The sequence below is a fragment of the Hakea prostrata genome, chromosome 6, assembly GCF_041222555.1.
Source record: "Hakea prostrata isolate BN-2017 chromosome 6, UWA_Hpros_2, whole genome shotgun sequence".
Lineage (NCBI taxonomy): Eukaryota > Viridiplantae > Streptophyta > Magnoliopsida > Proteales > Proteaceae > Hakea > Hakea prostrata.
The window spans coordinates 29,890,346-29,917,388 of NC_142605.1; the positions used below are offsets into that span (position 1 = coordinate 29,890,346).

At 38.2% G+C, this 27,043-nt stretch overlaps 1 protein-coding gene across 5 annotated transcripts; it reads left to right on the top strand.

Moving 5' to 3' along the window:
- The first annotated feature begins 1,890 nt into the window (after window positions 1–1,890).
- LOC149013228 (uncharacterized) lies at window positions 1,891–26,498 on the top strand. Of its 5 annotated transcripts, none has more exons than XM_089157927.1 (16): window positions 1,895–1,973; window positions 2,289–2,348; window positions 2,548–2,716; window positions 2,790–2,850; window positions 2,931–4,449; window positions 4,563–4,594; window positions 6,189–6,321; window positions 6,481–6,578; window positions 16,060–16,104; window positions 16,663–16,768; window positions 18,890–19,016; window positions 19,435–19,550; window positions 20,049–20,125; window positions 22,039–22,173; window positions 23,741–23,809; window positions 25,793–26,498. In XM_089157927.1, exons 3-16 carry the CDS (start codon window positions 2,574–2,576, stop codon window positions 26,063–26,065), a joined length of 2,934 nt encoding a protein of 977 aa, XP_089014053.1. In that variant the 5' UTR covers window positions 1,895–1,973; window positions 2,289–2,348; window positions 2,548–2,573; the 3' UTR covers window positions 26,066–26,498. The 5 variants fall into 5 exon arrangements, with proteins under 5 accessions (XP_089014056.1, XP_089014053.1, XP_089014055.1 ...); XM_089157929.1 differs by having other exon boundaries at window positions 2,567–2,716; XM_089157931.1 differs by having other exon boundaries at window positions 1,933–2,028; window positions 2,567–2,716.
- Window positions 26,499–27,043: the final 545 nt, after the last annotated feature.

Consider the following 27,043-nt stretch of genomic DNA (forward strand, 5'->3'; position numbering starts at 1 on the left):
TAAATAATAAGAACTACATATCACAATTAAAAATAAAGGAAGAAGGGTAGAAAAAAACAATAAAGAGACCTGAAGGAAGAGAGGCCAACAGTTTAAGAGGAATAATGGTTTTTTCTTGTTTTAAGATAGAAATAAAGACAGCCATCAAAGAGAAAAGCCAAAGCAACCCCCAATTTCAAGACCAGAGATCTCATATCCCGCTTGTCTTTAATCTCATGTTTTTGAATACAAAGCCAGATCATTGAATCACTATGGTCATTAACAAAATGATGAATTGGCATTTACTAGCTCCTCACTACACTAGTAAAATGCAAGATAATCTATTAGCATAACAAAGTCCTGTTTGAGCCACTCAGAAGATGATAGCGTTAGTTCAACCATTATAACATCAAACTATGGAGGTAACTGAACATAAACATGCCCAGAATAAGAAGAAAAAATTGGTAATTCGATACTGGAACTTGGCATTTTCAGCAACAAGCTTCCAAATGTCCTAAGAAGTGAGAAGCTTTGCTCATGTCCTATATTGCCACAATCTTTTCATCATCTAGTCATTTTGGAGCTTATTCAAAATCTTTGATAGATTTTCATTCCCAGCAGCTGGATTGGATTGCCAACACTCTTGGAGCCAAGCAAGGCTTTCAAGTCTCCACAGGCATCCCTTTGCTTCAACAGTTTTTTCAATGGAGTGTTTTTTAGCTTTTGATTTTTTTTTTCAACCCCTTTTAAGTAGAAATAGACAATACAAATTGTATTGTACCAACGCTACAGTTTTTATTTATTTGGGTAAAAATAAAAGATAAAAATCATGCCAAAGAGTCAAAGACTGCATAAATCATGCCTCTGCAAATAATATGAAGCATCAACGTCTTTTACACAAGGCCTCAACAAAGAATAACAGAAGATTTCAAGTTATATGAACCATAATGGATTTAAGTGAAGGAGTTGAGGTGTTCAACGGAGTATGCAATAAATAACATTGGGTGATGCTACGGAACTCATTAGTTTTTTTTCTTGCTTCATCATCAATGACAATTTATTGATCATCCAGTTTGCTTCAAAGATATGCATTGCAGGCCATGGAATTTTTTAGATTTTACAGCAACAGTGGAGGTTTTTTTAACGTCCTATTTTCTCAGCAAACCTACTAGGAGAATGCATGAGAAGCCACTAGAAGCTTTGGTGTTTGAGAAATCAAAGAAATCACGAGTTGGAGAAACATTGTTTGAGAGAGAATGGAATCTCGCTCCTGCAATATAAGACTTTGCACGAACACTTCTAATATGTTTCTCAACTATTGGGAACAATTTAATGTGGCTTTTTTTTTTTGTTCTTTTCCCATAACGTGTTTTACATTTCATGCAAAAGATGTTACTGAGACTACTTTTCAAACGAGTTCATGCTTAAGAACAAAATAACAGACCGCTTTATCAAACACTCATTAAAACAGAAGAACACTTGAAACGTTATTTAAGAACGTTCCCAAATGCGCGATATTCCTGCAAAACAACAAACCGACCCTTATATAAACATGAAATTTTCTGACATCACGACAAATAAAAAATTAAAAAAGAAACGCCGTGACGTGAAGCGTTTATCGATCGCTTTTTCCTTCTTAAGGAAAAGTAACCCATAAAGGGATTTGAGCTTTTCTTGCCAAAAAGTTATTCACCGGAAAAAGATGAGGACACGTCAGATGTCGGGATTCGCCAAAGGTGGATCAAAATAAATAAAGGGAGAAAAATATTGATTGAAGTCACGAATTTGTCCTTACCGGAATGACGGAGACATTTTCGAATAATCTCAATGGAAGGGTATCAATGTAATTATGTTAAGGATAATGTGGTAATCTTGTAAATAAATTAATTAATTATACACACCTTCCAGTGACTACATCTTTGACTACACAGTTTACTGTTCTCATTTCTCAACTCATAGCTATTGTCCTCTTCAGAAACGAAAGCGACTTCCAAGTAAGTTCCTTATTATTGTGAGATTGGAGTTTGAGCGTCTTAGTTCTTGAACCAGGTTAGATTTCTCCCTTTTCAGAAGTAGCTACTGGTACGGCATTAATGGTGATTGTTTCATTCAATGATACAGTCATACAGTGCCTTTATGGTTAATTAATTTTCTTTTTCCGATCATAAGTATGCGTTCCTGCTTGTTTGTCATTTGATCCGATATCTCGCTTAAATTGTTTATATTATGGGCACTTTTGATGGATTGATTTTTTTTGGTAAAAAATAAATCAATAGTGATTAAGGTGTACGTTTTGTTTGATCTATCAGCTTCCCCCTGTTGCATATCTGTGATTGGGTTGATGTTTTGGAGATTTTACTTTGCAATTGGTAAGAACACTTTGGAGTTATTCTTAAACTTATTGTGTTTGGTGGTTATGCTTTTCACTCGTTGCAGTAATTACTAGTTGTTATTGGGGTTACTACTTACTAGTGCATTTTGTTGCTGGGGTTTGCTCTTGGAAAATATTAGACTACGTAATTTTAATGTTGTATGATGAGAATGAATTGCAACTAACTTAGAGAGCAGAAGCATGATTCATTCACAGGTATAAAATGGAATCAGTTGTCTGTTCTAATGAACCATTCCGTTGTTTTCTGCCTCATCCCATTGTTTTTGGCAAAACCTGGAGCTGGGGTTCAACTGTATGTCTTAGATCGCATCCTCTGGCTTTTACAAGTACTTTGAGAATTAAAAGGTAGACCAATCTCTCACCTCATCCCAGTTATAACCCATTACCTGAACTCTGATTGTAAGTGGAAATGGTGCAGGGAATATTCAATTATAGGGGATGGGCTTCGTTCACCTAGAATTCTGGTTTTCTCAGGCAAGGTATGGCTTTCCTTTGGATTTTCTTGTGTCTTTGTTAGTGTTCAAAGTTACAGAACATGACTTCTAGCAATTGATGGCAGGATGAGCATACAAACATTTCTACTGGCAACACCGATCATGATAGTTTTCCATCAGAGCAGAATGCCCTATTGGAGATATGTACAGATGAGCTCTTGGATACTAAAAATGTTTTGTCGAAGACCCGAGCTAGGCTGGAGTCCATTGAAAAAGAGAGAGACCAGTTACTAGAAGAACTGGCTCGGTTTGAAGCAAAAGAAAAGGAATATATTAACACCATAAAGCATGACAAGGAACTGGCTGTTGCTGAACTTGAGGGAGCTCAATCTTTGTTTAATCAAAAGCTGCAGGAATCACTGGAAGAGAAATTTTCTTTGGAATCTAAGGTGGTCTTTGCAAAAGAAGATGCTGTTGCATTGGCAGTGCAAGTGGAGAAAATGGCAGAGTTTGCCATCCATCAGGCTACATCTCACATATTAGAAAATGCTCGGGTGAAGGTTTCTGCAGCTGAGACGTCAGCAACAGAAGCAGCTTATCAGATTGAAGAACAGATAAGGAATGCCACTGAAGGTACCATATTGTCGATTGTGGAACAGTCAAAAGATGCAATTGCCAGAGCTTTGGCTGTGGCAGAGCAAGTATCTTATAAAGCAAAAAAAGCTTTGGAAGTGCTTTTAGATGAATTCAGTCCAGTTGTCGAAAATACTTGTTATAGATCTGAGAATTTAGGATTACAGAATACCACAAATGATTTGGATTCTAAAGCAGTACTGGCAGCTCCTGAGATCAATAGGTTGAAGTCAGAGTTAGAACAAGCTCAAGCACAAGCAAGGGCATCTGATCTACGTGCTGGTGCTGCAGAGAAAGCCCTGCTTGATCTTCAGAATGTTACTGGGGAAAAATCTATGCAACCAGAGACTGAAACCAAGTTATGGATGGAGAAAAGTCAGAAAACTATGAAAGATGCAGCAGAAAGGAAGAAAGCTGCTGTCAAGGCTCTTGAGGTTGAACTGGCAGGCATCAATGCTGTGGTTGAAGCAGCAAAGGAAGCCACATATTTAAAAGATCAAGCATTCACGAGAAGATGTGAAGCTTTGCAGAGATCCTTAAAGGCATGTGAAGCTACAGCCAACACATGGAGACAGCGAGCAGAAGTGGCAGAGTCACTTTTGCAGGAGGAAAGGCCTCTCAGTGATGGGAATGAGGAGTATATTTATGTAGCTAATGGTGGAAGGATAGATCTTTTGACTGATGATGATACATTAAAGTGGAGACTACTTAGTGATGGACCTCGAAGAGAGATACCCCAATGGATGGCCCGGAGAATTCAAACAATACGCCCTACATTTCCTCCTAGGAAGACTGATCTATCTGAAGCTTTGAGAGAATCTTCCAAGTCTGTGAAATTTCCCTGCCCTGATGAAGTCTGGTCCATTGCCCAGGAAAAGCCAAGAGAGGGGGACTTACTGACTGAACGTATTACAGAGAAAGAGGTGATAGAGAAAAAACGGAAGGCCTTGGAACGTTCTTTGCAGCGGAAATCTGTCCGATGGCAGAGAACTCCTGATCAAACAAAACTAGGTTAGTTCACTTGCAATCTGCACTGATCATGCTTTCCTTTTGTTCTTAGCATTATATTTCTAAATCAAGATTGATGGATAAGAATGTAGATTTTGATGTGGATTTCCATGCAGAATCTGGCACTGGCAGTGGACATGAGATTGTGGTTAGTAAATCACTCATACTTTTATTAAACAGAATAATATGTAGTATTATCTTAATTATAAAAGGAAAAGATAGTATGTTAGGCTGAGTCCATGCAATAGATTACTTGACTGGAGTTTGAATCATAATTTATATAATCTAAAATTTTTTGTTGGTGTTTTCCAGTGTAGCTTGTTAGTAATGCATGTGAGGTCATTAATCTATAGTATGGTTGTGAAGTTTCATTCTCCATTTTCATTTCTCTTTCAAGTTGTCTGTCTTTGTTATTGAACCAATCACACTAAAGGTGACTTCAAGTCTTGATATTGGTCAAGTGAGTCAGCATGGCACAAATAATTGGATCATGCTAACCTTGATACTTCAGAATCCATATACAAACCACATGGAAGGTCAGCATCTAAACATCCTTGATAGTTTCTCCTGGAGCTACAGGATTATACTAGAAATGGATAAAAATATGTAAGAGAACTTTACTGAAATGGAATTCGCAATTTTTTTATCTAATTTCTGTAAAACATTCCATAATGTATTTCTTAACGATATCTAGATTTTCCCATCAATATTTTAATTGGTCAAATTGTTAGTATTGAAGGGTACTCAACAAAAGTTTTTTACTTGACCAACATAACCTTTTAGCTTCCCTACGATGAGCCTAAACCCCCTGCGTGGAAGATCAAATATCTAGCCACTCCACTTTTTGAAGTGATGGTTTATAAGGGAGATCAAAGTTTGAAATTCAAAATGAAAAGGATTATCTGAGGAATCCTGAATCAGGTTTTAGATGCTGATATATGACTAAAATTTGTCTTCAAAGTGAAAGATTATTGTTAACTAATCAATCAGTGCTGATAACTTCTTGAACCACAGAAAGGAAAATGATGAGTATGAGGCATGTGGCATTTGCCTCCTTCCCATCCCACCAGCCAAAATATGAGTTTAGCCCACAAAAGAGACGACTTCACGTTGAAGGGCTACTGACAACTGAATTCAGAATGGCAGCACATAGCACAAGATTTAGGTACCGCACCACTGAAAGCCTGATCCTGTCACCACTGAAACCTGGGGTGACAGGATTGGCCCAGGAGATAACTTGGATAAATTCAATGACAGAAGTAATAGAAACGAGAATTCTGACAGGCTGGGCCAGGAGGTGACTTAGATAAATCCAATGAGAGAATTTATAGAAACAATATTGCAAATATGACTGGAGAATGTAGGTTTTAAATGCTCGAGTGTCTTAATGAAATATGTTTTTTAAGTATAAAAGTTAGCATTCATAACTCATTTATGTTTACCAGGCAAAAACCCAATTGAACATGATTCTATACCTAGTCTGAGTTGCAAAAGTAGTCCGCTGTTCCCATATGATCTATTAATTATGTCTTGCATCATTTTTGTATCTTATGAGCAATAATGTTGGCACACTTTCTGGGGTTAATCTAAAGGAAAAATATCATGGCACTGCCTTTAGTTCTTTTTCTGCTCAAACAGGCATGCAATCCACCAAGGGAAAAGATGGTTCAGTCCTTGCAGCTGTAATACTATTTGATATTTTTCCTTCCTGTGGATTTTGAAATCTTGCTTCCTGTGTGAAGTTTCAAGGTTTCAACTGGGAAAGCTGGAGAAGAAAGTGGTACCTTGAACTTGCCCCTAAAGCTGCTGATTTATCTCAATGTGGGATGACAGCAGTGTGGTTTCCACCACCAACTGAATCAGTTGGTCCTCAAGGTATGCTTACTGCTAACAGCTATTGGCCTATCCAAAAGGATATACAGTGTTCTTGATGCGTCTGTGTTACTACTCAACACCTCTACACTTTGGTCCTTTTTGATCCAGTTTTCTCAAAATTATTCATCCTGGTTTTCACAAATATAACACATCATGCAGGTTATATGCCTTCAGATCTGTACAACTTAAACTCAGCTTATGGTTCTGAGGAAGAGCTCAAACATTGTATTGAGGAAATGCATGCACAAAACCTTTTGGTATGTTGGCAAACTTTAAGTTTTACATGTCATGCATGTCCTTGTAGAGTTTTTTTTTTTCCTTTCTGCTGAACGGGGTGGAAGGTGGAGATGGGGGTGCTGCAGTAGGACTCTGGTTGGACAGATTTTGCCTACACTGGAAACCCTGACCTAGAAGAGCCAGGTCCTAACTTTGCTTTCAGTTCAGCAGAGACCACTAGGGAAATTACTTGATGTGAACATGAATTCTTCCCTTGGCCGAAACCCTAAGTTGGGCCCACAAAATGCATCTAAGAAGCCTCCCTAGGCTGGCCAAACCCCTATGGAGGTTATTTTGGGCATTTTGAGCCCTATTTAGTTGCTGGAATTTAATTTTAGGAATTCAGTTTTAATTCTAGAGTCAAATTTTGTTATGAAGTCTTAATTTGAGTTAGTGGTTCAGTTAGTAATTGAGTGACTTAAGGAGTTCTTTTTCAAGTGAACTTCTTTACATTAGAATTTTGAGTTACTTAAAAGTTTATTTTAGAATGTGTCAATTAGGAACCATTTGATCTTTTAATTTTTATTTCTGATTATTGTGGTGAGATCTTAATCTATAAAGGAATCCCATTAAGTGTTAAGTTCTTTTAAGTTTTAATAGGCTATAAATTAAGGCATACTCTCCCAATCCCATTGCAAGCCCTAGAAAACCCCTTTCCTACCATCGCAGCCTTCCCCTCTCATTACCCTGCAGTTACAGCAAACCCCTACCCCTTTGCCACCTCCCTTAGACCCCCGCAAGCCTTTCCCTGCCCCTCCCCTGTTCTGTGCACTACCCTAGGCCGCTCAAACCATATGGCAATCCCCACCCCTCCCCAAACCATATGGCAACCCTCCCACTTGCTCCCGCAAGACAGCGGCAGCATTCCCCACCCCGTGCAACTCCCCTATTGTCACATCCACCCAGCCGGTACCCTATCTGGCATACCCGGGATGTGATCCACAGCCCCGAAGATCCATAGTTCAGGGACCACATAATCCACATCGACGATAATACAATCATGAACAGATAATAATCATAAACTAACAATGAATGATCATGGAATTCAGAAATAAGATATCAGACATAATCAGAGTGCGGAAATAAATATCAAATCAGATAAATTAAGAAGGCAGTGGGCGGAATCCACTCCTTCACCAAACAGAAGTGAGGTCAAAATTTAGTTAAGTACAAGTCTCAAGTTATAAAGGTAAGTTAAAGTTATTACAATTCTTCTAAGTATACTGTCACAAAAGAAGAGGTAACTACTCATAAGTCTCCTCCACAATAAATATATCTTCTTCAAAGTTGAGGACCATGGAGACCCAACATGACCGCTCCCATACAACTCCGGGGCTAACCCTGGTACGCCTGGTGATCTTCTTCGGTATGGTCACCGAAGTCTTCAACGTAGCCAGCCTCCGGATGGTAGTATGAGGTATCCGGGTCTGCCTCAGGGAGGGTGCCATCAGAGTAATCACCTGTAGAATAGCCTAACAAAATATTGCAACAGAAAAGGAATGAGTTCAAGAGAACTCAGCAAGGAAGTTATTCCACCACACATAAACCACAAGATAATCATAAAATGATGCAGATGATATGAGGCATATAATGCAATATGATTTTATTCTAAGTATGCTGGTCATCTATGGTAGACATGCTTTAAGTCATAGCACCATACTTCTTTAGGTAGTCTCAGTCACTCATCACCGGGGGGAATTGGGTTCTGCATCCCTCTCGGACAAATCCATGGTTGGGGGTTTCAGTCACCGCTCTCTCACATCACCGTTTGGTCTAATTATTGGCGCATGTCAAGGTATAGCCTAGCCCAATGCAAGTCATCTACTTAATCATATCATGCCAGTTCCAGATACTTCCATTCCTCCCCTCTCGGGATCCTTTCCGGTATCCTTCACACTAGAGTCACGGATATTACTCACCGGACTCATCAACCCTATTGGTCATCCACAAATGGTAAACGGGAAGCTCTCACGTCCCTCTCACGGATCATTTCACCGGTCTTGAGTGCCCGTGAGCCCAAGTCTAACCATTTGTAACTCTACCAATAAATGGCCCCTTTCGGGTAACCGTAATGCAATTTATGTCCTCTCACAGAGTGGATACCGGTCTTGAGCGCTCACAAATCCACACTACTACCACGGGTTGTTCGGTCTCAATGCCCTTCCGAATCGGGTCTGATATGATAGGGACATCCTAGCCATACATCTAGACAAGTCCTATGCATGTCGTTCAATAACCCGGAAAGCGTCAATGGACACCTTCGGAGAATATCCCATACTATTCCCTCCGATGTCCAATGACAGAAGCACCAGTAGGGTACCCCTCAATCCCGAGTTATACTTAAGCAATCACATGCTCAAGTTCATCATATCAGTTCACAAGATACAACGTCATAATAAACATTCAATTCATGACATTGACATAAGTCATCATATATTGAAATTGATAAACATGATAAAACATTGAAGTAATATAATGTAAACACAAAGCTACTGTTGAAAGACATATGTAGCAAGTCTAACATGATAAGAATATGAAATAGAAACTATATTTACTAGGTTAGGAATACCAAGTCAAGATTTCCATATTCTAGGTAATTACATCGATAACTATCCTTACCTTGAATCGGAGAAGAGAATGGTCCAAGATCACAAGCAAGTGGCCAAAATAGTCTTAAAGTCCTAAACAAGCATATATGAAAGGTTAGAGAAGAAATCAGAACAATCGGAGATCAAACGAATCGGAACTAGGCAAAAGTTGTTGACAACGACACTCATTGGTCGATACATTTGGTCGATAGTATCGACCAATAGTATCGACCAAAACAAATTCCAGGACAACAAGCTGGCTTTTTGGATTCTTGCCCAGATTTGGTCTTCCGGGTCTCGGATTGACATGAAACTTGGAGGATAGACTAAGCACAACATGGGGAAGCTAATTATCAAGAAACTTTCATAATCCAATGGTCCATTTGGAAATCCCCAAATTGACATATTAAGGTTAAGAGTTGTAGATCATGGCATTGGCTATCTCTCAATGCAAATTAGGGGAAAACATGGGGGATTAGGTAGGGAATCGTTTAGAAGTAACATGGAGCACATATGCAAGGTATAGATTAGGTTAATCATGAGCTTCATCTCTGTTTTGATAAATAAAGCAAGTTGGTAAGCAATAAATCATGGAAATGTGTAGTCAATGATCATGAGGCGAATCAATCATAGTCATATCGGTGAAAACATCATTGTATGGGGTTTAGAAGGTTCATGGTAAGGTGTATGCAAGGTTGCAGCACCTTGGCCATGGTCCCAATAGTAAAATAGAGAAAAGATGAGTGAGGAAGTGATTAGGAGAGAGAGTCATACCTTTAAAGTGGAACAAGAAAGTAGGAATGAGTGGTTGGCAATGATTGATGAAGAAGATGCTTCACCACTACCAAGGAGGAGTTCTTGGGAGGCTCTCTCACGTTCCCAGATGTTAAAAACGCAAGAATAGGGCTCCAGTCTCGAGGAATAAATAAATAGAAAAGAATATTCCAAGAATCTTTAAATCTGGGCTCAGCAGACTTGTTGGTTGATACCTTTGGTCGATGGTATCGACCAATAGTATCGACCAAAACAATCTCTGCAGAATTTTACAGAATAGTTCAGCAACTTTAGGTGCGGACTTGGAGGGCTATACAAGGTCAAATTGCATGGTGTTTTCTCCTACAGTTCACTCAAGAGGTCTAGTTTTAGGGAGTATCTTCGGATTATGCACAGGAGTCCGTTTGCTATTTCAACTGTCTCGCTCTTCATCAGTGCGCAGATTCTAACTTAACACTGGTAATGTGCTCAAGGAAAGAGCAGCATCATCGATGTCCATAAACTGGAATCCCGACATTACGTCATCGACTAGTAGGGCCCATAAGTCCCTCCTACCACCACTTCGGGTCTTCGGACCTACAAACATAACAATGACAGGGTCGGGTCAAGGTTAGGTAAAAGCTGGATTTTACACCTATCCCCTTCCCCTACCCCCGAGATCCTCCTCAGCCCTTTACCAACCCTCCCCAAACCATATGGCAACCCCCACCCCTCCCCAAACCAAATGGTAACCCTCCCACTTGCTCCCACAAGACAGCGGCAGCATTCCCCACCCCGTGCAACTCCCCTATCCCCTTCCCCTACCCCCGCGATCCTCCTCAGCCCTTTACCAACCCTCCCGTGCCTTGCGGCAACAGAAAAACCCAAAAAAAAAAAAAAAAAAAAAAAAAAGAAAGAAAGAGAAGGAAAAGATCCAAAAGTAGGTTTCTCAAGATCCAGCCCATGTTGACCATTCCCTGATTCTTCCCTTTTTATTAAATATCCTATATATCTTCATCTTGGTTATCCATCCTCCCCATTATTCTTACACATCTCATGAAGACTGACAAAACCCTACTACTACATTTCTTCCTTATTGTCCCAACCCATATATATTTTTCTTAAACCCTAACCACCCATAGGTTCCCTTAAAATCATTGGATTATTTGCTGGAAGATTTTGGACGAATCCTTATTTCTAAGGAAACTAGAAACCCTAACCATAGAATCGGGTTCCCATCATTATCTTTAATTTGGGAGTTGTTTTGTAATTGATACTAGAATAATAGTTATTCTAATTCATGTTAAGATGTATATAGAATTCTAGTTTGTGTTAGTTTCAAGTTTTGTTTTTTTGGATACTATTTAGAGATCCTCTTCTTGTCATATATGCACCCTTGTGCGATTCTTTTAAGCCATACCCCAGCTCTAACTACTTCTGTGTGAGAGAGGAGAAAAAAGATTCAGAATATGACTCTCAAACCGTGTAGCTTTGATACCATCTTGGAATTTAAAATGTGAAAGGAAGCAAGGAAGAAGGGCCCTTAAAAGGTCTGCTTTGTAACTGTTGATATGAAGCTTTTCTTTTGGAATATTCGCGGGATTGGTAATGCGTCTAGTAGGAGGGCCCTTAAAATGCTGTTAATGACTCATCAACCAGACATTTTTTGTGTCGCTGAACCAAAAGTGGATGTTAGTAAGTGCCCAATTCTCTTTATTAATAGATTGGGATATTCTTCTAATTTTGTGTATAATTTTCGGCAGGAGAAAGTTCCGAATCTTTGGGTCTTTTGGAAGAGAGAGTTGCAGCGGCCCTCTGTTCTCTCTTCATCTGACCAACAACTCTCTCTTCAATTCAAGTGGCAAGGTGTCCAATTTGGTCTATCAGTGGTTCATACTTGTTGTGATAGATCTGATCGCAGATGGCTTTGGGAGGATCTTATTGCTCTCCCTTTGTCCAGCTTACCATTTTTTGTTATGGGGGACTTTAATGCTGTGTTACGGGTGTCTGAAAGGAGGGGTTCAAGCAAATTCCAATTGGGTGCAGCAGCTGATTTTCAGGCTACCATTGATGCTTGTGAGCTTTTTGAAGTTCATCTTCGGGTAGGAAATTTACATGGTCAAACCAACGCAAAGTTAGTAATGTTCGTTCGGTCCTTGATAGAAGTTTCTTCAATGCCAGATGGTTAGAGTTGTTTGGTGATTCTAAACAGATCACTCGTCTGATCACTCTCCGATTTGTGTCTTTGTTGACAAAGGTGTCAAACCAGTAAACTCTCCTTTCAGGTTCAATAATTTTTGGATGACTGACGATTCTTTTTTGGAGGTGGTTCGTTTGGCTTGGGTGGAACCGGTTGTTGGTGATCCCATTTTTGTACTAGCACAGAGATTGAAGAATGTTAAGCAGCGTCTTAAAGCTTGGGCAAAAATGACATTTCCTAATCTTTTTATTGAAGTACAGCAAGTGGAGAAAGATCTAGCATCCTTTCAAACTAATATTGATCAACTTGATATGATAGATGAATATTTTGATCAAGAGGCTTCCTTGAAGTCAAAACTTGTACAAGCAATGGATCGTTTGGACTCTCTTCTTTAGCAGAAAGCAAAGGTCAGGTGGTTGAGGGAGGGAGATAGGAATTCAAAATTTTTCCATCTCTCTACCAAACTTAGAAGGAATAAAAACTCTATTAAATCTTTGCGAAGAATGGATGACACTTGGACATCAAGTTCGGTTGAACTGCAGGATTATGTGGTGACTTACTTTGAAAACTATCATAAAGCTGGTTCCTACTTGGGACACCCAGAGTTGTTGTCTGTGATTCCAAAAGTGCTGATGGATGATGATTGTTTATTACTTGAAGGTTTGCCCTCTAATGAGGAGATCAAAGGAGTGGTATGGGACCTAGATCCTGACAGTTCTCCAGGACCAGATGGCTTTCCGGGAAGTTTTTTCCGCAAATGCTGGGATATTGTTTCAGCCGATTTTGGGGCTGCTGTTCGATCATTCTTTCGAAAAGGAAAACTTCCGAAAGGTTTAAATAATTGTTTCCTCACTTTAGTTCCCAAGGTGAACAATGCAGCTACACTGGACAAATTTCGGCCTCTATGTATAGGGAATTTTTTTTGCAAAGCATTGTCAAAGATAATGGCTTCTCGGCTGAGTCCTCTTTTGCCTAAGCTTATTTCTGAGGAGCAAGGAGCTTTCCAGAAAGGTAAGATGATTTCTGAAAATATTGTTGTCGCTTCTGAACTTACAAATATTTTACATTCTTCTGTTAGAGGGGGAGGGATGGGAATTAAGATTGATATTATGAAGGCTTATGATACTCTATCATGGGAGTTTTTATTCTTGGTCTTGAAGGCTTTCGGATTTTCAGATAGATGGGTTGGTTGGTTTCATGCGATGCTTCAGTCTACTAGAATCTCAGTTTTATTGAATGGGGGATCAGTTGGATTCTTTGGAGTTGAGAAAGGGCTTCGGCAAGGGGACCCTTTATCTCCACTTCTTTTTCTTCTTGCAGAAGAGGTACTATGCAGGGGCATTCATTCTTTGATAGCTGCTGGTAGATTGAGAGCTTTGCCAGGTCCCAGGGGAGTAGAAGTTCCTTCCGTTCTGATGTATGCTGATGATATTTTATTTTTTCAAATGCTTCTTTATGTTATGTTAAAGCTTTGAAAAATTTCTTATCGAAGTATCAAGAATTTTCGGGTGAACATATTAGTTTGGAGAAGAGTAAGCTTTTTCTTGGACGTGTGCCTCCTAGTCGAAAACAGAAAATTGTGGACATATTAAATATCCCAATTGCTCTCTTTCCTACTCGATATCTGGGGATAGATATTTTTAAAGGAAGAGTTACTCGTGTCAGATTGCTGTCAGTTTTAGACAAGATTAAGAATCGGCTACAAGGGTGGTGTGGAAAGCTGTTATCTTTGGCAGGTAGAGTGGAGTTGGTACATTCAGTTATTTCTAGCATGCCAATTCATAATTTTTCAGTGTACTGGTGGCCTAGCTCTATTATTTCTCAAGCAGAGGCTTGGATGCGTAACTTCATTTGGACAGGGAGTATAGAGGTGTGAAGAAGGTTACGAGTGTCTTGGGAAAAAGTATGTACTCCAAAATCTGAGGGTGGTTTGGGTATTCGGAGATTAAGAGATGTCAATTTTGCTTCCTTATGCAAGTTGGCTTGGACAATTAAACATAAACACTCTGTTTTTGCTCATTTTTTAAAGGGGAAGATGGTGGACAAAAGGGGAAATTTAAAGATTTATGGGCAGCAGTCATCTTTGATGTTGGGATTGAGGAAGGTTTGGGGTTTTGTTCAAGCTAATGAACGGTGGTCAGTTGGAGATGGTCAGAATATAAATTTCTGGTTTGACAGATGGTTGGGGAATTTTACCATTGCAGACTATGTTGGTATTCCTCTAGATTTAGAGGGTCATTTGAAATTGACTGTTGCAGATTGTTTACAGCAAGGGGAGTGGAGATTTCCGTCAGTGGACAATGCTAAATTTCAAGAGGTAATCTCTCTTATTATGTTATATCCTGTACCTTGTGCTGGTTTTGTTGATGTTTGTCATTGGCAAGGTTCGGTGGGGGGAGAGTTTAGTTTTCGATCGGCATGGGATCTCTATCGTAGAAAAGGAGAACAACTGGAATGGGCTAAAAGTATTTGGAAGACTTCTTTGCAGCCTAGACAACAAGTTTTCTGTTGGAGACTTTTTCATGATAGGCTACTTGTTGATGCCTTGTTGACTCGGAAAGGGATTATGCTGGCCTCTCGTTGTAATCTATGTGGTAAAGCTTTAGAGGACATAGGACATCTCTTTCTTCACTGCTCATTTTCACGTGGATGTGGAGAAGCTTTTGCAGCAAAGTTTGGTTATAGTTGGACAGTAAAAGATTCAATTGTAGAGTCGTTTAAAGCTTGGAAACACCAAGCTTCACAGTCTCCTTTACAGACTGCTTGGATTAATGGATGTTGTTTGCTTTTATACTTTCTTTGGATGGTCCGCAATCAAATCCGGTTTGAAAATTTAAATTTCAGGACTGATGAGGTGGTGAGTTTAATTTTTTCAGACTTAGTACAGTTTGGCTTTAAAATGGATGGAAGAAAAGTAACTCCTACCATTTTTTTGGATGCAAGAAGATTGGGCATTCACTTCTCTGTTTTTAGTGCTGCTCCTCCACAAGAAATTTTTTGGTGTCCTCCTGCTGTAGGTTGGGTTAAACTAAATATTGATGGGTCTTCTTTAGGCAATCCAGGAAGGTCTGGCGGTGGAGGAGTATTTCGAAATTAAGTTGTTGCGGTGGTTTTCAATTTCAGTATTTTTTTAAATGTTAAAACCAATTTGAGGCTGAATTGGAAACTTTCATTCACAGATTACGTTGGGCAAGGCATTTACAAATTAAAAAGATTTGGGTAGAAAGTGATTCATAAGCTGTGGTGACTTTAATACAGCAAAAGAAAATACCTTGGTATATCTTTCATATGTGGAGAGAGTTACAAGAATATTTGTTGACTATATATTGGAAGATTTCACATTGCTATCGTGAAACTAATACAGTGGCAGATTTTTTGGCAAATTCGGCAGCTAGAACAGGAACTTTTGATATTAACATTCCTTGGTCAGCTTCAATCCTTAATGAACTTGATGTGGATGCCTCTAGACGTCCTAGATTTCGTTTTATAAGTTAGTGGTTTTCTAATCTGAGTAGGAACCAGTGAGGAAGGGTGTATTGGGGGCAACAGTTGTTGCGGGTAAGGGAGGTTGGTTCTTTATACGGTATTAATTGATGTATTTTTAATATTTCTTCTTCGCTTAATATAATGATCCTTTTAGCGGAAAAAAAAAAGAAGGAAAAAGATGAGGATAAGGAAAAGGATGGAGAATTTGGAAGAACTTGTGGGAGAGTATTACTTCAAGTGGCAATATAGTGGGCATATTTCTATAGTACCTTGATTAATAACAATGTTGAGCACTGAAAAATGCTTGTCAGCTTCTGCACTAGCAGTTTGATCATGATCTTATATTTTGCAATTGCAAAATTAGTTCCCCCTCCCCCTTATAATTATAATCTGTATTCTGTATTTGCTCTTATAAATGTTTATATGTTCGACCAGGCCTTGGGAGATGTTGTATTGAATCATCGATGTGCACATAAACAGGTGAGTTATGTTCTTATTGTTAGACCTTTTAATGTCTGTCCTTAAAGGCATATCACATTCCTGATTGGTAGATGATGAAATCCAGCATTGTCACTCAGTTCCTTTAATATGTGTACCATAGATAAAAAATTTGCCAAGATCTCTGTAACATCTTTTCTTTTTTTGCAATCTGAGACGAGATGGGATTCCAGTTAACATCTTAGTGAGATCTTTACTGTAACTATATGCTTCTCTCTGAAACCTGGCTTTGAGTTTGCAAAAAGAAAAAGCACCAACCTGGAGATATCTCAGCGCCACTTGGTTTTTTGGCTGATCTAGTTGGGTACAAAATCAATTTCTAGAACCATTATGTGTAAAAGGGATATGAAGATGCAACCTCTGTTTGACCTCTCTAAGTAAACTGTTTTTTTCGCCTCATTTACTTGGAATTGCTAATTTTCTATTGTAAATCACTTTTGGTGGTTGGGGCTGTTTCTTAAGGTGTAACTCATGGATGAGGTGTTATTGCACCACCTCTTTAGGCGCACTGATGGTTGTGATTGGCTTGATTGATTTCAGAGTCCAAATGGAGTCTGGAATATTTTTGGTGGCAAGCTTGCATGGGGACCTGAAGCAATTGTTTGTGATGATCCAAACTTCCAAGGCCGTGGGAATCCCTCTACTGGTATGAAAATTCAACCTCTGTAAAAACCAAGTTGTTTTCACTTCAATTTTTCCCAGGATAAATAGTCAAATTAATCTACATGATATGGTTAAGAAGCACAACAGTCACCGTGTGCCTTCCATTGGAGCATTTGTTGTTATATGGAATGATGCAGCTTCCAGTCAATTTGGTAATAACTACCAAAGTTGCAGATGTACGATGTAGCCTCATATGCATTCTTACCAATACCTTTCTATTAGTCGGTTAATGTCATATGGAAAGCTGCAGTTTCAGGTAGATTTGGAAATATTTGCCGACGCTTCAGGTGTAACTTGATATCCAATCTTGCTACTGCATGGCTTCTAGTTATGTTGAATTTTATTAATTTCAGTATGTGGAACCATTTGTCCCTTTTCGTTGAACCCTGTCTTGATCTCCATCACCATTTGAATGGTTAGAGACAGTATTCATTATGGAGTGTAAGTGACTTGATATTTACTCTACCAATTTTCAGCAATTATATCATTTTTACAACCGCTTATCCCAAAAGTTCAAGCTGCTAAGTGATGGCTACAAGCCTACAACAATGTTTAGCGATTGCTATTTGAGGACTCACCATGATCTCAGTAATATCTCTTTTTTTTTTTGGTTGACCTAGATGATACCAGATGCAAGTCAAGAAAGTGCAATATCTTGTACGAGATCTCAGTCAAAACTAGATCTTGGTTAACCCATTTCATAAAATGTCCAGACCTTGACTGCAACCAATGAGATCTCGACAGACCTCATTAGTTTTGGTGGTTTGGGCTCTCGGTGTGCTAGAAATTCCATTCTTGGCTCATTTTTAAGGGAAAATTCACTAGAGCATTAGTACTTGTTTCCTGCAACATCTACAACATAAAATAAGCTAGATTATTCATCCTAAAAAAAGAAAAGTTAGATTTGAAATCTTAGACATGGGAACCCTACTTGGTACGAGCACAGGATTTTCTTTACCATGCTTCAAAATGTAGAGTGATGTAGTCTGTAGTTTACATTTCTGTATTTGAACAGTGGAATGATGTATAATCATGTATAAATCGTTGAACTCTTTCATATCTGATGTATAAGTGAGTCAAGTGAATTGTGACTTGTGCGAATTATGTTTAGGTTGATGAATTTTGCATTTTCCCATCGCTAATAGTTTTTGATGTTGTTTTAAATCGAATGTAAAACTTGATTTCCTTCTGTCAGTGAAATATGCATAGAATCAGGGATTTTAGATTTTTAGTACATCAAACAATTTACAACCTATTGTCTGGAGTCATAATCATCTTTGGACTCCGCTTTTGCAGAACCTGATCTAACCGTTGTGTTCAAAAGGCCCAAAATGGGCTGTATACCATGTTTTAGACCTAAACTGGGTCAAAAACCCACTTAGATGAACAAGGATATTTTCCTAAATCTATTCTACTTGGTTTTTTGGACCATCAAGTTGGCCACCAAGACCGAGTTCGAACCATGATGTGAACACATAACACCCTCTGCAGGTGCAGGCTCACGCGGATAGAGCTCCAAATGGATTCTAAGACGTGGCGATGTTGCACTAAGGGTTCAAATTCTAGTGGCACAACAACACATGATCATACCTTTCATAATTACCAAGGATGACAACCTGATGTGTTATAAACATTTATCAAGTAAGGGTCTACAAGATTACAACACTGTATATTGACACACAGCTACAATTACTGGACAATATCTGATCTCATTTAAGATGAATGAGTTTTGTATTTCCATAAGCAAAGTAAATATCTTGCTACCTTCCATGAAAGTTAAAGTTAAGTGGACCTACTTAGGATAGTTTTAGAAGACTATCAGGAACATGCTCTCATGACTTCTTGGGTAACATAAAGAGTAGTTATAGGTGTAACTCTTTGTTTAATGGAATATTTCCTGAACTATCTTCATCCATGGACACAGATATTGCAGGACAAATTATGTGAATTGTGTTTTCAGTGTGATTGTCTTTCATACAGTATCTGACTCCTTGGTAAACAGTATCTGATTGACACATTTTATCGCTTTATACTGTACCAGCTTTTATTAAGCTAATATAGTTTGATGCTTTGTCAATGACCTCAATTTCTATTACATGTGTAGGTGATATCTTTCATGCGGCACCAAACATTGATCATGCCCAGGATTTTGTGCGCAAAGACATCAAGGAGTGGTTAAACTGGCTTCGCAATGAGACTGGTTTTGATGGGTGGCGCCTTGACTTCGTAAGGTGAATGATTCCTTGCCAATCTTCCCATCCCCTCTTTTTCTATAACAAGTTTCTAGCTATTTTGTATGCGTAGAACATTAGCATAATCTATTTCTGTATTTTTTGGTTTAATTCAATTACTTATAACTTGTGCAGAAGTAGTTCTTAATATAAAAAATAAAGGGTAATATTTCTCAGTACATGGAGAATACCTTACTGTTCTGCCCAATAAATTGCCAACCTTCAATTCTCAGGGATGTGCACAAGAAGTTTCATATCCCTTTTAACTTCTAAATTCTCAGAATTGAGAATCTACGTCATATCCCTTTTAATCAAATATATGACAGATGTTTCAAGCTCCAGTGTTGTATTTCTTGTATTCATAATCTCTAGCCTTGTGACAGTAGCATAATGGCAAGACCATTCTGGTTTCTTGCAGAGGCTTCTCAGGTGCATACGTGAAAGAATATATAGAAGTGTCAAATCCTGCGTTTGCTATAGGAGAATATTGGGATAATATGGCATATGAAGGAGGCAATCTCTGTTACAATCAAGGTAGAAACTTTTTTTCCTTGTTGCAGTTAAATCTTCCCTTTTTTGGGAGGGGGGTTGGGAATTCCAGGACACATTTAAAAATTTGGCGGAGAAACACAACCTGAGGTCAGTGTTTTTCACAAATTCTATTCCTATGATATTGTATACTCAATGCTGGAGCACCTTTTTTCTATTGGCTGAAAGAATTTTAACTCCAAACTGCGATGTTCTTCACAAATACTTTCCACTTTTCAAGATCAAATCATAGGAAAATTCAGTAGCTTTTAGAGACTGCTTGAAATGATATTTTCGAAACACAAAGTACAATAAAATGCTATTTGCTTTTGAGGTTAATTTATCCATGAGTTCTGGTGGGTAGCATTTTATATCTTTTCTACTGCTTTAGGTTTTTAGTTGCAGCTTTTACGTTGTTTACCTTTTAGGGGATTCACTATATATTGAGCCCCAGAATCCATCTATCTTAAGATCCTGATGTTCTGACTTCATTTGCTTGCTTAGATGCGCATCGGCAACGTATCATTAACTGGATTAATGCCACTGGTGGCACTTCGTCTGCTTTTGATGTCACTACAAAGGTAATTTGCGGATATCCGGTGAAGCACTTAATTAAATGATTTTGGAGCTTTTTATACAGAAGGGATGTTCATGAGTATGGTGGTTAGAAATTTAAAATTGCATAAAAAATTTCCCTTCCTCAAATTATAATCTGCTTTTAACCATAATAAATGATCAGTTACTCTTCTCTAGTATATTCAATTCCAATTTTGAGCCCAAAATGTTGTAGTGGAAGATAAGCTTTCATGGATCTCAGTGTTGATTACTAGATGTTGATTAGAAGAACTTGTTGCTGCTTTGGTCTGAGGCTGAGTGTGTACAAGCTTAAATGAAAGATTCATAAATTATTAAATTGTGTTAAGAATGGAAAATTTTTGCAATTTCGCCTAATTATTTTACAGATGTAGATGCATTTATTGTGTGTTGTATTGTTTCAACTGTTTTCTCTTATCTTATTTTCCTTCTTATGAAGTTTGGACACACAAAGAATTTCCTATAGTGAATACTAAATACTTGATTTTAGAAGTTTGCAGTCTCTAGGACACAAACAAGCTAATACTTAGAAATGATTTTGTCATTATCTGAAAAATATGAAGACTCTTAAACCAGATCATAAATGCCATGTATGCCATAGATATTTTGGTTGATGATAGTAATGAAGTAGATGGCCCAAAAAGAATGGAGGGAGTCCTGAATGTTTCCTGGAAACATGACAAGTTTGAGATCGGCAATTATTTAATTTTAGAATTCAAGCTCATAATTGCTTTGGTTAACCTCAATATTCTTTAGTTTCAGTTCTGATTGGCTCTAGAAAAAGTTCTGTTTGTGAATGCTGTGAAGTCTTTCCAGGTAAGGTGGTAAACTAGTTCTTGGGGGACTTTGAATTATTGGTTGATGAATTCCATTACTGATTTAAGTGGAAAGGCTCTCTCAGCTTAAGGTTACAGTACTCCTTTTCAAATATATTATAAGAATAGATTTTTAAAGGTGAGTGAAACCAAGTTTTAAAGTATCGGTATTGAGTATTGTATCGGTCAGGTGATTTTAAGAGACGTATTGTCCTGTATCGAGTATTGTGTCGCTTTGGCTAATGTATTTTAGTGTAATTTAATGGAGACACGTATCGAGATGTATCATTCGGTTGGGTCAAATATGGATACGTATCGGCTAGTATCATATGGTATTGTGGTGGGAGGATACTTTAAACCTTAAGCGAAACAATGATTTATACGATGAATATATATATATATATATATATATATATATATATATTTTGTGAGGGTGGGCGCCCTTGGGGGGGGGGGGGGGGGGAATAGACTGTAGAGCACCACACTTGCTCAGAGGTCCTCTTCCTTGATTTGTTTTATCTATTTCAGGGTATTCTTTTTTGGATGATGCAGTCACAAGGTTGTCTGTGGTTGGTTGATAATTGAATTTGGGTCAGAATTTTGTGAGTTTCTTATTCTGGTCCATTTTTATGCCTTACTGAAGGGTTTCTTGTGTTTAGCATACTCTGGCAAGTTTCTGGTCCTGCAAACAAAAAGCTATTCCTGTGGATGGCATCCTTGATAAAACTGTGTTTGTGACTCTGTCAATCATCTTATCTTCAGGAGGCACCTATGCGTTGATCATAATCTGAAATAATGGAAACTGGTAGTTCATCATCCATTTTTGAATTAATTTGAAGTCATCTTTGATATATGCTGCCATGCAGGCCATCCACTTCACAGTTTTTCTCTCTTGAAACCTTTCCTGAATAAATAAAATTTTCCAATTAAGAAAAGATTGAAAGCAACTGCCATGCTCTTGAAGCATGTAGAAGCCAGCTGCCAAGGAGACTGAAATACGTCCAGACATTTTCCTTATATTCTATGGTATCATCCACCCAATCCTTGGTTCACCAGCCTTCAGCAAGATACTTTTTTGTTGGCAGGGGATACTTCATTCAGCTCTGCATAACCAATATTGGAGGTTGATAGATCCTCAGAGGAAGCCAACTGGAGTAATGGGATGGTGGCCCTCACGAGCTGTCACGTTTTTAGAGAATCATGATACAGGGTCAACCCAGGTTCTCTCTCTCTCTCTCTCTCTCTCTCTCTCACACACACACACACACACACAAAAAAAACACACACACACGCATACACACACACCACGACACACATACTGGCCTGTTTTCATGTGTAACATTATTTGTTTTCATGTAAATATGGAACCCATTAAGAGTAAGTGACATCACCAGGAAATATCCATAAAACAAAAGGGGGCGACCTTATCTGGCCATAGAAAAGGTACCATGGAAGCCACCTACAGACCAGCAATTAACACTGAATATATATGATGTAGAATTGATATGGGCTGTACAAGAAACAAAACTGACAATTGTCCACCCAAAAATGTACATCGACTTACTAAGGTTGAACATTTCAAAACCATAAACCACTATTATAAATTGGCATTTTGCCCATTTAATCCATACTTACATCTTAAGATAAAACTTCTATTTAAAAAGAAAAAAAGAAGGGGGGGGGGGGGGGTGTTCAGACTTGGGTTAACCTCATACTCAGCCTAAAAAACAACGGATCTATGCGTCTTTGTTTACACAACAGGTCAAGGCATATCTAGACTTTTAATCAGCCTACGCCTCGCTTATTGGATGAATTGGCCTGTCAACTTGAACTGGACAAATCAAACAATGAGTTTCATCCTATATCCAAAAGTCAGTTACTGTTCCGCGGTAACAGATCTTGGATCTATATAGAACCCGCACTGGTGTCTGTATTTCTGTTACCCACGTTCAGATTGGTGCTTCCCTAGATATGGTTGTATAGACGAGGCTATAGTCGAACTCTGTAAAGAAAACAGAAGCCCTGATCTTTGATCGCCTTAATAGTTATTCATTCGTTCAGTCCTCTCAAAAGGAGAATCCTTCACTCGCGCAAGAAACACTTCTAGGCTCCATGTAAGTCGAGTTATATTCCTCCAAGTAATGGCTATCACTGTTAGAGCTTTTTGTGCCTTTATAAACTGATTGATGTTAGGTAAGGGTGTCAATTTGGAATGGTACCTGTATTCAGTACAGTATCAGTATGGTGCTGGATACCAATCGTACAAGTATGTCATACAATTACCGTACCATATTTATTTGGTACAAAATGGTACTGATATTTGGTACAGTATCGTTCACTTTTATCATTTTCTCCATATTGATACTGTTCCAAATTTATTCAACATGGTATGGTATGGTATGAATTTGGTTTCAGTAGATGGTACATGGTATGAAATGACACCCTTAGCATTAGGGTGTGGAAACAATTCATACATGAACTGATAGAAGTATCTTTCTAGATTACTTGTTGATTATGTGGCAACCTAATGAGGGCCTCAGATGATGGATGCATTGGCGGAGAACAGATATCAATAATTTTTAATTTTTCTCCACTAACAGGATGATCTTGCTGTGACGAACTGCATGTTTGATTCCAAAACCTAGTAATTGAGACAACATTTATACCCTAACCCAAAAATAGATAAAAACCTGGCATTGCTTTATTTTAGTTGGTCAAAGTGCGTTCATGTAGGACCAAATGGAAAGCATCACTTATAAGAAACTCACTTTGCCTTCTTAATTTCAGGGGCACTGGCCATTTCCTCGGGATAAGCTCGCACAGGGATATGCATACATTTTAACTCACCCTGGAACGGTATTTATAGTCTTCTTCAACATCTGGAAGCAGTTGGATAGTCTGTTTTACATTATTCTATGTTTTTTATTTGTTATTTGTCTGTATTTGTTTAGATGATAGAATTCTTCCAAAAAAACAGTAAACAGACACATACCACCCCCCCCCAAAAAAAAAAAAAAGAAAAAAAGAAAAAAAGAACTAGTGGTTGGCCAAGTCTTCGAAATCGGAGATGCATTCAAGCTCCATCTGGTTGCAAGCAAAGCTATGGGAAGTGTAATTAATTCAAAACGAAAATTACTTTTCTTACTTCATTTTGCTGTATTTTATTTTTATAAATATGGTTGTGTGACTACCTTAATCTCATACAAGATAGGATCATTTAACTTCTCAAATGAATTTTCTTTTCCTTCCAAATCCATTGCATATTATATAAACCATATTTTGAATGCTATTGAATTATCTGCACAGGTTTTCATCTATGTTTGTTTTCATTTTATTTCCCAACTGGATGTAGCCTCAGGGGAAAGAGAATGTTCAACTTGCAACTGTAGGAAATAATAAGAGAAAGAAGGGAAACCAAAAGAAACCACTTTTTCAGGACTCCTTGGCAATCATACCTAGTTCACAATTCAAACTGAGGAAAATATCCCAATATGATTAGTTCTCTGCTGATCAAAAACATTATTTATGGGTGATGTCTGTCCCACTTTTTATGGCTGCTCCCTTGCTCTTTAACTCCATTAGGAAAAAACTAGGCTCAGACTAATTTTATGAAGCCAAACCTGAGCCTTAAGTGGTAGTATTAGCTACAAAGTTTACCCACTGTTACTAAAAACAAAAAGTCAAACACACTCTTATTTTCACGTTTTGGATAACTACATGCCTTTGACAAATTAACAAAATGCTTTTAGACTTTCACTAACCTATCTAGAAATTCCTGAGACTAGCTTGTAGATTATAATTAGTAGTGCTGCATTTCAATAACCCTCTTGTTGAGTTTGGTGTGGTTACACCTAACAAAGTTCTCCCAAGACCCTGAATCCTCATGTCCTAGCCAAGCCAAGAAGAAACATTGGCTAATCATATGTCATAACCATCAGATCCTGAACTCTTAAGGCCTAACCAACCCTGGCATCTACATCTAGAATATTTATTTTTTCTTGTCATGTTGGGATTTGACTGTAATTTTAGATGTCAACCTGTGACTACGTAAATATTGTCTTCCGAATGAAAACCTGTACAACTCCATTAAAGTAGGCTATTTTCAGGGCTCTTTTTTTTTTTTTTTTTTTTTTGGGGGGGGGGGGGGGGGGTTTAATATTTGAAGTTATATTAAAGTAAAGAGAGAAAAAACAAAGCATCAGTCACATCAGGAAAACGAAAAAAATCCAGAACAAAAGAGAGAGAACAGTGTCCCAACACCAAATCAGGCATGGAATGTGGTGAATCACAGATTAACTTTTTCATTTCTTGGGGTTAAGGTGGCAACTATTCCCAATAAGTATAGACACGCTGGCCGTCAAAATCATTATCTTTTTCGATATGCTTCGAAGATGCGCTTGAGTCACACAGAAAGCAAGCTGAAGGAGGCTGCCAACTGGGAGTGCAAACGAAAGGATATTCTGAGATTGGGTACCCTGTACCAATGAAATTATCTTTGTTCTAGCAGTAATCAAGGATCATCATTTAAAATCCTTGAACATCAATTAGATTCTGCAGCTAAAAACTATCATCTTAAGAAAGCTTTGCAAGAAATGAATCCATTGTTTTCATTCAGATGACATGTTTTATGTTTGAATTCAGAATGCTTTGGAAATTAAACTAAATGATCTTACTCCTCATGTTTTCAGAATGCCAATTTAAATTGTCATTTCCCTGCAACTTTACCTTAAGTAATAATTTTGTTCTTGGAAATTATTTATTTCAAGTGTAGCTTCATTGGATGGTCGATGCTTCATCATTACTGCCAGCATGATAAGGCTTTTGTCTATTACTTTGCAGCCTGTAATATTCTATGACCACTTCTATGATTTTGGTCTTCGCGACATCATAACAGAGCTGATAGAGTGTAGGAGACGTGCCGGCGTCCATTGCAGGAGCTCTGTCAAGATATACCATGCCAACAATGACGGTTATGTTGCGCAAATTGGTGATACACTTGTGATGAAGCTCGGACATTTTGATTGGAACCCATCAAAAGAGAATCATTTGGAAGGGAGCTGGCAGAAGTTTGTTGATAAAGGATCTGATTATCAGCTGTGGTTGAGGCAGTAAGTGGAATTCATTAGGGAAAAGTAGTGCTTTCTTTTGTGGTTTTCTGATGATTGATTGCAGTTGAATCATAACTGTCAGTCTTTTTCTTCAAGACAAAGTCAAAGTCGTCAATTTCATTCTTGAAAGCGAACCATTCTAATTGGTTGGATGAATAAGCAACCACCCTGCTTTCATACATATACAGACATTCTTGGCACAGCCTGCATTGTTCACACTCGTCACAAAAGTGACAGGATCTAGGGTTAATGACTCCCTCTTGAAAATAAAGGAATGCCTAATGTTGTTGTCCTCTTTTATATGATCATTGGTGGATAATCTGAATTCTAAACATGGTATAAATTCAACTGTTACATTCATATAATTGAAAAGGGCCTCTGTACACCTTTATATAATGTCAGCACCTTATTTCTTCCCATGCTCCAATGGAAATTGTTCTTTTCTGCTGCAAATCCTGCTTCTGTATTAATCAACAGAAAACAGAATTCAAAAAAGGCTCAAATAATTATACTTGTTCCCAAGTTTGTCCTCACTGAACAATTACTCCAAGTCTTCATTGAACTGCAATGTAAAACTACTTGTGCCAGAAGAAGACCATATCTTGGTGACCAAATGCTGGTATTAGAGCAGCCAATATTAGGATTGTTCAATTATTTGGTGATACAAGTGAAGGAAATGCATTAATTAAAAACAATCAGATGAACTCAGAAATTACTCTCATTTTCTCACCATCTCTAGTAGCTAGTCTTTCCCCTTAAGTCACAAAATATATCTGCAAGATCAGTCAAATCTACCTCCCTCAGTTCCACCACTGACCAGCCTTCCCACATGCTTTGTGGCTTACGATACTTCCTTAAAATTTAACCAATCTTGTGTTACCATAAAAATGGTATTGGCATTCACAATCGAGAAGGCTCTTTCTCCCTCTCTTCTCATGTGTTCTTTCATAGCATAAAATATCTAATTTTCCAGACAGCAAAT

Bases quoted from the DNA above. Each gene is read 5' to 3' on its own strand.
- LOC149013228 (XM_089157930.1), top strand. From the start codon at position 2,574: ATGGAATCAGTTGTCTGTTCTAATGAACCATTCCGTTGTTTTCTGCCT. The intron at 6,579-16,059 runs GTATGTTGGCAA...ATGTTCGACCAG, and splicing joins TGCATGCACAAAACCTTTTG to GCCTTGGGAGATGTTGTATT. The intron at 20,126-22,038 runs GTAATTTGCGGA...TTTTGTTGGCAG, and splicing joins CTTTTGATGTCACTACAAAG to GGGATACTTCATTCAGCTCT.